This window comes from Oncorhynchus mykiss, chromosome 3 (assembly GCF_057628025.1).
Source record: "Oncorhynchus mykiss isolate SJ-2025 chromosome 3, ASM5762802v1, whole genome shotgun sequence".
Lineage (NCBI taxonomy): Eukaryota > Metazoa > Chordata > Actinopteri > Salmoniformes > Salmonidae > Oncorhynchus > Oncorhynchus mykiss.
The window spans coordinates 93,119,483-93,129,482 of NC_143024.1; the positions used below are offsets into that span (position 1 = coordinate 93,119,483).

Genomic DNA, 10,000 nt, shown 5'->3' on the forward strand with positions numbered 1-10,000 from the left:
GCTCAGAGAGACAGACTGACTCTGAAGTGGCTCAGAGAGACAGAGTGACTGAAGTGGCTCAGAGAGACAGATTGACTGACTGACTGAAGTGGCTCAGAGAGACAGAGTGACTCTGAAGTGGCTCAGAGAGACAGAGTGACTCTGAAGTGGCTCAGAGAGACAGAGTGACTGAAGTGGCTCAGAGAGACAGAGTGACTGAAGTGGCTCAGAGAGACAGAGTGACTGAAGTGGCTCAGAGAGACAGACTGACTGAGTGAAGTGACTCAGAGAGACAGACTGACTGAGTGAAGTGACTCAGAGAGACAGACTGACTGACTCTGAAGTGACTCAGAGAGACAGACTGACTGACTCTGAAGTGACTCAGAGAGACAGACTGACTGACTCTGAAGTGGCTCAGAGAGACAGACTGACTGTGAAGTGACTCAGAGAGACAGATTGACTGAAGTGGCTCAGAGAGACAGACTGACTGACTGAAGTGGCTCAGAGAGACAGACTGACTGACTCTGAAGTGGCTCAGAGAGACAGACTGACTGAAGTGGCTCAGAGAGACAGATTGACTGAAGTGACTCAGAGAGACAGACTGACTGACTCTGAAGTGACTCAGAGAGACAGACTGACTGACTCTGAAGTGACTCAGAGAGACAGACTGACTGACTCTGAAGTGGCTCAGAGAGACAGACTGACTGTGAAGTGGCTCAGAGAGACAGACTGACTGAAGTGGCTCAGAGAGACAGACTGACTGACTGAAGTGGCTCAGAGAGACAGACTGACTGACTCTGAAGTGGCTCAGAGAGACAGACTGACTGAAGTGGCTCAGAGAGACAGACTGACGGACTATGCTTCTGCTCCAGTAATAATCCAGGAGTCTTCTCTTCACTGACACGAGGAAGCCCTCTCTCAACCCCTGACTGAAGGACTGACCGCAGGGTTTTGATCAGAGCAGTGGCGGACACCGACGGCACGTAGCAAGTCTGTCCACAGGAGTTCTGTTCGGGTCTATTAGATCTGAGACGTTAGAATCCTCTTGACATCTGACTTGTCAGCGCAGGGAACGGCACTGTTTAAAAAAAACGACTTGGCTACAGGTTCTCTAGATCTCACACTCTGTACGACTTCTTCGTTGTCTTCTCGTGACTCTTGACTGTTTGTCTGTTGCGCTCAGTGGAAGCTCTGTGCCTCATGGCTTGCTACTACATTGTCATCAGCTCTACTCACCTCAGCAACGGCCACTTCAGGAACATCAAGGGAGTTTTCCGCGGACCCCTCAGCAAGAATGGCAACAAGAACTTGGTAAGAACTAGCGACTTTAAAAAAAAAACTTTGTTTTTGTTTATTACTTTCTCGTTGTGTTTTGTGAGTGCGTCGTGCTCGTGTTCTCTGCTATGATGGGTGGGACCGAAGCCTTCCAGAACTTAGTTTGACTCGGAAGCAAAGAGTAAGACGTCAAACGTGACTCTCTATCTTACTCTGTTGTGTCCAGCATGACTCTCTATCTTACTCTGTTGTGTCCAGCATGACTCTCTATCTTACTCTGTTTTCACAAGGGCATTGGACTCTTTCCTCTACCTCTTGTTTCTCCCCTGAAAGACATTTTGAGTAAAAGTATGTAAATGTAGAAACACTAGCCTGGTGGATTCGGTAAGCTGTTGTGCTACAACACAGAGAGAGTTCATTGTGTTCAAATGTTCCGGGTCGACATAGAGAACAGAACGGTGAACGTGTCACAGACCCACGGAGTTCATTTCAGTTCCAATGTTCCATCCTGACTGCCTGACAGAACAAGAACAAGAACAGAACGGTGAACGTGTCACAGAAGGACGTGTTCTGACCAGTGACCGTGTCTAAATTCCTACCAGATGGATGGCGAGCACGCCGCTAATCTCTAAACACGCAGTCATAAGTGATGTCATAGGATTGAGTCCTTAATCGTCCTTTTACTGTAGCTAGGGGTTTAGTTGTGATGTAAATTAATCCTTCTGTTTGCCCAACCAGAAACGTGCATTCTAGAATACACATTCCAAATTCCACAATCAGAACTCGGAATCTGGGGCAACACAGTGGGGAAATTAGGGGAGAGGAGAAATACGTTTAGAGATTTCTGCTTGGAGAGATTTTTTAGAGCTATTAATTATGTAAACAAAAAGTATGATCTCTCCATTGTTTGTCATAGAGATCATCGCCCACACCAGATATTATCAGTGCTGCTACCCGGATTACTCACTACACACACTAATCTAATTTAAATGAAAGAGTTAAGACTTCCTTAAAGGAGGAAGCGCCTTGGCTTTTCAAAGCATGTGAATATGCCGCTGATTAAATTGTTCATGCTCTCCATAAAATAAAAAAAACTCTCTCTCTCTACTCTTTGTCAGTCGAGGAGAACAGAGCTTTCCTGAAAGCCAACAACGCTCTCTTTTAACCAATCAGAAATGATTGGACATGAAATATTGAAATGCTCTATTCCCACTCTATGAGTTCTCTGTCTCCCACATTGTGTTTAACAGAATAGCAGCGCATGTCAGGGCACTGAGAAGGAAGCTGTAGCAGCAACCTCTCCTTCTCTGTGGCCAGGGCTGGGTGCTCTGGGCCATTACCCAGGCTCCATCTAGCTTCCACCCCTCAGGGTTATCGTTTCACTCCATCTCTCACTGCGGGGGAGACCTGATGTCATTTAATCTAGAATTACTTAGAGGCCGGGAGCAGAGGACGGGGGTGATGGGGGATGTCCCGTCCTGCCAGCACCACACACAGCCACTGTAAATATACTGAGAGAGAGAGAGAGAGAGAGAGAGAGAGAGAGAGAGAGAGAGAGAGAGAGAGAGAGAGAGAGAGAGATGTGACAGAGAGAGACAGAGAGAGACAGAGAGATAGAGAGAGAGACAGAGATGAGACAGAGAGAGAGAGAGAGAGAGAGACAGAGAGAGAGAGAGAGAGAGAGACAGAGAGAGACAGAGAGATAGAGAGAGAGACAGAGATGAGACAGAGAGAGAGAGAGAGAGAGACAGAGAGAGAGACAGAGAGAGAGACAGAGAGAGAGATAGAGAGAGAGACAGAGATGAGACAGAGAGAGGGGACGGAGAGATGGGACAGACAGAGGTGGCTCCAATCTAAACTACTGGAGTAAAACAGCCATGTACTACAGTCGACATGGTCAACTACCGATGTATTCGTATGTAACCTAGAGACTGATGATAGAGAATAACCTAATTATATATACACATATATCATAAATACTAACACATTGTCTATTTATTTGATCTCTTAAAACCTGCTACAACACATGATAACACCCACAATGATGACAGATTGTCCCACAGATCAAGCAATCCACTGTCAAACACATCCCAAAGAAACATTTTGAAATATAACTACTACTAATAATAATATAATAATAATTACATAATATAATAAGTATACACAGCTAGGACATTGTGGCGTTGTGCTCTTTGTCCGTTCTACATAGCATTATGAATGTCGACTTGAAACATGGACTATCAACGATGTATTCACAAATGGTTCAAACGACCGATTGTCTGATTGTATATCCTCTAATAAACTCGCCGCAATGAAACATGGCAGAGAATTCGGAGGTAAACAAACCAGTAAACAAAAAAAAATTAGGAGGTAAACAAACTAGTAAACAAAAAAATTTAGGAGGTAAACAAACCAGTAAACAAAAAAAATTAGGAGGTAAACAAACCAGTAAACGAAAAAAATTAGGAGGTAAACAAACCAGTAAACAAAAAAAATTAGGAGGTAAACAAACCAGTAAACAAAAACAATTAGGAGGTAAACAAACCAAAAAATTAGGAGGCGTTATAGAGGAAAGTCAGATCAACCCAGTAAACAAAACAAAAAAGGCTAAACAAATACGGAATCAAATAAAATAAAAATAAATGAATTATTGAAAACCAGTCAGAACATATGTGTAATTTAAAATTAAATGCTTCTTCAAAACTCTCTCTGTCAAATAGGAAAAGGATTTCAGAATATTCAGTTAGAGATACTACACTAGATGTTCAGTGTCTGGGCTCTGGGCTTCTATGTGGTGATCTAGACACACATCTCATCGGAAAGACACCTACCTGCAACACAACAGTCCTCATTTCCAGAAAGAGTTTGGATACAAAAGAGGGGGAGAGAGATGTCTCAGTCTATATGTTGTTGTTGGTCGCACAATGGTGGGTGACTCTGTGGACAGCTCTGTGTTAGGAGACAGTGTGTTAGTGGTGGGACAGCTCTGTGTTAGGAGACAGTGTGTTAGTGGTCGGACAGCTCTGTGTTAGGAGACAGTGTGTTAGTGGTGGGACAGCTCTGTGTTAGGAGACAGTGTGTTAGTGGTCGGACAGCTCTGTGTTAGGAGACAGTGTGTTAGTGGTCGGACAGTGGTAACTCTGTGGACAGCTCTGTGTTAGGAGACAGTGTGTTAGTGGTGGGACAGCTCTGTGTTAGGAGACAGTGTGTTAGTGGTCGGACAGCTCTGTGTTAGGAGACAGTGTGTTAGTGGTCGGACAGCTCTGTGTTAGGAGACGGTGTGTTAGTGGTCGCACAGTGGGTGACTCTGTGGACAGTTCCGTGTTAGGAGACAGTGTGTTAGTGGTGGGACAACTCTGTGTTAGGAGACAGTGTGTTAGTGGTCGCACAGTGGGTGACTCTGTGGACAGCTCTGTGTTAGGAGACAGTATGTTTGTTGTTTTATCTGTTATATATTATTAGTGCTAAATCTATTCATATTGTTGTCAAGGTTGTGTTCATATTTGTATGTGCATCACTTCGCTTTGGCAACACTGACCTTCTCCTTCATGCAAATAAAGCATAGCAAATATGAATATGATAGCGAGAGATAGGGGGAGATAGACAGGGAGAGAGAGAGAGATATAATGATAGAGAGAGATGGGGAGAGAGAAAGAGATAGGGAGAGATAATGACGGAGAGTGAAAGATATAGGGAGGGAGAGTGAGAAATATAGATATATATATAGAGAGAGATAGGGAGAGAGAGATAGGGAGAGAGAGAGAGATAGGGAGAGAGAGACAGAGAGAGAGAGAGAGAGAGAGAGAGAGGATGAAAGAGACAGAGAGAGAGAGAGAGAGAGAGAATGAGAGAGAGAGAGAATGAGAAAGAGAAAGAGAAAGAGAGATAAGGAGGGAGAGCGAGCTTATTTCCCTTTAGTTTATTGTTTTCAACTTGCTTTGGCAATGCCAATAAAGTTAATTTTATTTAATTGTTAGAGAGAGAGTAGAGAGAAAGAGATAGGGAGAGAGAGAGAGAGAGAGAGAGTAGAGAGAAAGAGATGGGGAGGGAGAGAGAGAGAGAGAGCGAGAGAGAGAGAGAGAGAGAGAGAGAGAGGGGGGGGGAGGGGATGAGAGATGAAGCCAGGGATGGAGGTAGGAAAAAAGGGAGGGTAAGGAGGGCTCCAGTGGTCATCGTTATACCACAGCGGACTTGATGCTGCTGCGTGGTGGTAATGGAGTGCCCCTCAGAGAGTCCCAAGGGACTGTAATTAGTGATACTTTCTACATGAGCCTGAGCTGGATTGCTGCTACGCCCGCTCAGTACATCAACACGCATCGCAGGGCTCAGTACAGAGACACAGAATAATCACCATTAGATAAACGTAACACATGAGAGGATTCAGTGAAAGTTCAAGTAGCCGAGGCTACGTTCCGTCTGCTGGTGTTCTGTCTACTACTTCAGATACCTCTTTAGAATCTGATGTTGTGATATTTTAAATCAGTGCTCATCGCTATGTCTTTGGAGTTAAATGTAAAAAATAAATAAATAAATAAATAAATAATAAATTAAAACTTAAATGTGTATTGTAAAACAAAAAAAAGACAGGCTTTCAGTCCGCTGTAGTTGTCCTTCTATCCGGGATCTCCAGCTGCATGAAGCTGGTCCTTTGTTACATGGGTAAATGAGTGGTCGTCAATGTGGCTTTTGGAATTGAACTTACGTCTAGATATGTTTGAAGCTGTGTCGGCCTGATGGTGTGGGTGTTATACTGTGTTGCTGGTTGTTAACTGTGATTGGCTGGCTGTGAAGTACAGAGAAACGTCAGAGGAATATCTTCCCTGGAGAGATGTTCAGAAGACAGCAGTAACACTGGAACGATCTCAAACTGTTATCAGAGGCAGTAGATTTCAGTCCGAACAGTTAGACTAAGGCTGGTATCAGATGGCCTAACAACTGGGTGGTTTAAAAAGGCCAAATGCAGACGTTTTTTTTATCTCAATGTCAAATTATTTCTGGGTAACAATAAAGTACCTTACTGTAATTATTTGCAATTAAAATTGTAAAAAAAATGAAAAAATAAACAATTTCTTCTTAAACAAAGAGCAATTTCTCAATAAATAATTTTTATTGGTCTACCAAAACTTCATCCCACCAAAACAGGCTGAAATTTCAGGCGGTCTTTTACACTAAAACGGCAATATCATATTTTTCCACAATTTCAAAGTATTATTCCAGTGTCATAGTGTTGAAATACAGTAAATAAATGACAGAAAAAACTGTTTATTGACTGCACCGGGCTTTCGATGTCCGCTCCGCTCCCCCTGTGAATCTCTAATTAGCATAAATATATGTTTTTTAAATCATCAAAACCTGTCAAAGTTAAAGACATCTGTATTTTTTGCATGGGCTGTGTCTCCATCCACTGCAGTCAGACCAGGAGATATCCCGAAAATCAGTCTTGTCACGAAAACGTCTTTAGTGTCCGAATGGTTTAGCCTACAGACTACTATGACCCCTTTACGGACAAATGAGACTCTCACGAACACAATGGTGTTCTCCGGGAACTCATCTGAATCTAACCAGGCCCCGGGAAAATGAATGGAAAAGAATCGGGCATTTCCACTTCAGAGGTGTACTGATATAAACATTTAAAAAATGTCATCAGAGTTTATGTCTCAGATATGGGACATTAACTTCAAAACACACTTCGTTTTGATGTATTCGCATCTGTTTTTTCAATGTCTGAATCTGATATTCAATGCGTTTCTATGGGCCAAATTCAATGTCTGAATCTGATATTCAATGCGTTTCTATGGGCCAAATTCAATGTCTGAATCTGATATTCAATGCGTTTCTATGGGTCAAATTCAATGTCTGAATCTGATATTCAATGCGTTTCTATGGGTCAAATTCAATGTTTGAATCTGATATTCAATGCGTTTCTATGGGTCAAATTCAATGTCTGAATCTGATATTCAATGCGTTTCTATGGGTCAAATTCAATGTTTGAATCTGATATTCAATGCGTTTCTATGGGTCAAATTCAATGTTTGAATCTGATATTCAATGCGTTTCTATGGGTCAAATTCAATGTCTGAATCTGATATTCAATGCGTTTCTATGGGTCAAATTCAATGTCTGAATCTGATATTCAATGCGTTTCTATGGGTCAAATTCAATGTCTGAATCTGATATTCAATGCGTTTCTATGGGTCAAATTCAATGTCTGAATCTGATATTCAATGCGTTTCTATGGGCCAAATTCAATGTTTCATCAAATATATATTTTTTTATATACCTCTTTGTTACCCACAAGGGTCCGAAAAATACTTAAGAAAAAAGCTAAATGACCCATCTTAAAACAATTCCCTATGTTAGCTTAGTAGAAACCCATCTCTCGGATCCTTAGACCTTAGCAAAAGTGACAGCTCTTCTCTTTAATAATTTCCAACTTTAAAACTCATTACATTATATAGATGTCATTCTGAAGAGCATCAGATCAGATGCCCTTTCAACTAGTGGTTTTACGAGAGAGAGAGAGAGAGAGAGAGAGAGAGGGAGAGAGAGAGAGAGAGGGAGAGAGAGAGAGAGAGTTAGAGAGAGAGAGTTAGAGAGACAGAGAGAGAGAGAGAGAGAGAGAGAGAGAGAGAGAGAGAGAGAGAGAGAGAGAGAGGGAGAGAGAGAGAGAGAGAGAGAGAGAGAGAGAGAGAGAGAGAGAGAGGGAGAGAGAGAGAGAGAGAGGGGATACTCTTCCCACTCTAATTTCTCCAACACTCATTATACTGAACTACTGCATCGTTCATTTAATAGGAGCGTGATATACTGACCTGTTGTTGTCGGGAATAGAAACTAATTTGGCTTTAAATCATTATAACAGTCTCCCTTCCATAGAAATACTCCCCCTGATGCAGTGTGTTAACGATGTTTAATTGCTTTAATCTGTTTTATGTTCCAAAAAATTTTCATTTTAAAGTCTGACAGTGTTTTGTGTCAAAATGTAAATAGAGAATTTGACAGATTTCACAAGCTTTCTCAACAAACTATTTTCTTAAGAACCGTTCTGAAATCATTATCTGTTTCCGCCCCCCTCCAACTCCAAATATAAGATGGCAATAGACATACCTCTATACATACCTCTAGACACTAGACATACCTCTAGACACTAGACATACCTCTAGACATACCTCTAGACTAACTTCTAGACACTAGACATACCTCTAGACATACCTCTAGACATACCTCTAGACATACCTTCAGACATACCTCTATGCATACCTCTATACATACCTCTAGACATACCTCTAGACACTAGACATACCTCTAGACATTCCTCTAGACATACCTCTAGATATACCTCTAGACATACATACCTCTAGACATACCTCTAGACATACCTCTAGACATACCTCTAGACATACCTCTAGACACTAGACATACCTCTAGACATACCTCTAGACAAACCTCTAGACATACCTCTAGACATACCTCTAGAGATACCTCCAGACATACCTCTATGCATACCTCTATACATACCTCTAGACATACCTCTAGACACTAGACATACCTCTAGACATTCCTCTAGACATACCTCTAGACATACCTCTAGACATACATACCTCTAGACATACCTCTAGACATACCTCTAGACATACCTCTAGACGCTAGACATACCTCTAGACACACCTCTAGACACACCTCTAGACTGTATGTCTCTGGTACTATATGTCTCTGGTACTATAAGTCTCTGGTACTGTATGTCTCTGGTACTGTATGTCTCTGGTACTGTATGTCTCTGGTACTATATGTCTCTGGTACTATATGTCTCTGGTACTGTATGTCTCTGGTACTGTATGTCTCTGGTCTTAACTGAACCATGTGGTACTATATGTCTCTGGTACTATATGTCTCTGGTACTATAAGTCTCTGGTACTATATGTCTCTGGTACTTTATGTCTCTGGTACTTTATGTCTCTGGTACTATATGTCTCTGGTACTATATGTCTCTGGTACTATATGTCTCTGGTCTTAACTGAACCTTATGCTACTGTTTGTCTCTGGTACTATATGCCTCTGGTCTTAGCTGAACCATGTGGTACTATATGTCTCTGGTACTATATGTCTCTGGTACTATATGTCTCTGGTACTGTATGTCTCTGGTACTATATGTCTCTGGTCTTAACTGAAACATGTGGTACTGTATGTCTCTGGTACTGTATGTCTCTGGTACTGTATGTCTCTGGTACTATATGTCTCTGGTACTATATGTCTCTGGTACTGTATGTCTCTGGTACTATATTCCTCTGGTCTTAGCTGAACCATGTGGTACTATATGTCTCTGGTACTATATGTCTCTGGTACTATATGTCTCTGGTACTTTATGTCTCTGGTACTATATGTCTCTGGTACTATATGTCTCTGGTACTATATGTCTCTGGTACTATATGTCTCTGGTCTTAACTGAACCATCTGCTACTGTATGTCTCTGGTACTATATGCCTCTGGTCTTAGCTGAACCATGTGGTACTATATGTCTCTGGTACTATATGTCTCTAGTACTATATGTCTCTGGTACTATATGTCTCTGGTACTGTATGTCTCTGGTACTATATGCATCTGGTATTAGCTGAACCATGTGGTACTATATGTCTCTGGTACTGTATGTCTCTGGTCTTAACTGAACCATGTGGTACTGTATGTCTCTGGTACTATATGTCTCTGGTACTATATGTCTCTGGTCTTAACTGAACCATCTGCTACTGTATGT

General features: G+C 41.8%; 1 protein-coding gene across 1 annotated transcript in view; it reads left to right on the forward strand.

The window, feature by feature from the left end:
* The window catches only part of LOC110520659 (uncharacterized), a 141,173-nt gene that overhangs the window by 567 nt on the left and 130,606 nt on the right, over nucleotides 1-10,000 (forward strand). The window contains exon 1 of the mRNA XM_090230473.1: nucleotides 1-1,290. This exon is cut by the window's left edge and continues 567 nt beyond it. Coding sequence (XP_090086599.1) covers nucleotides 1,180-1,290 — 111 coding nt within the window. The 5' untranslated portion in view covers nucleotides 1-1,179. The remainder of the gene's footprint in view (nucleotides 1,291-10,000) is intronic.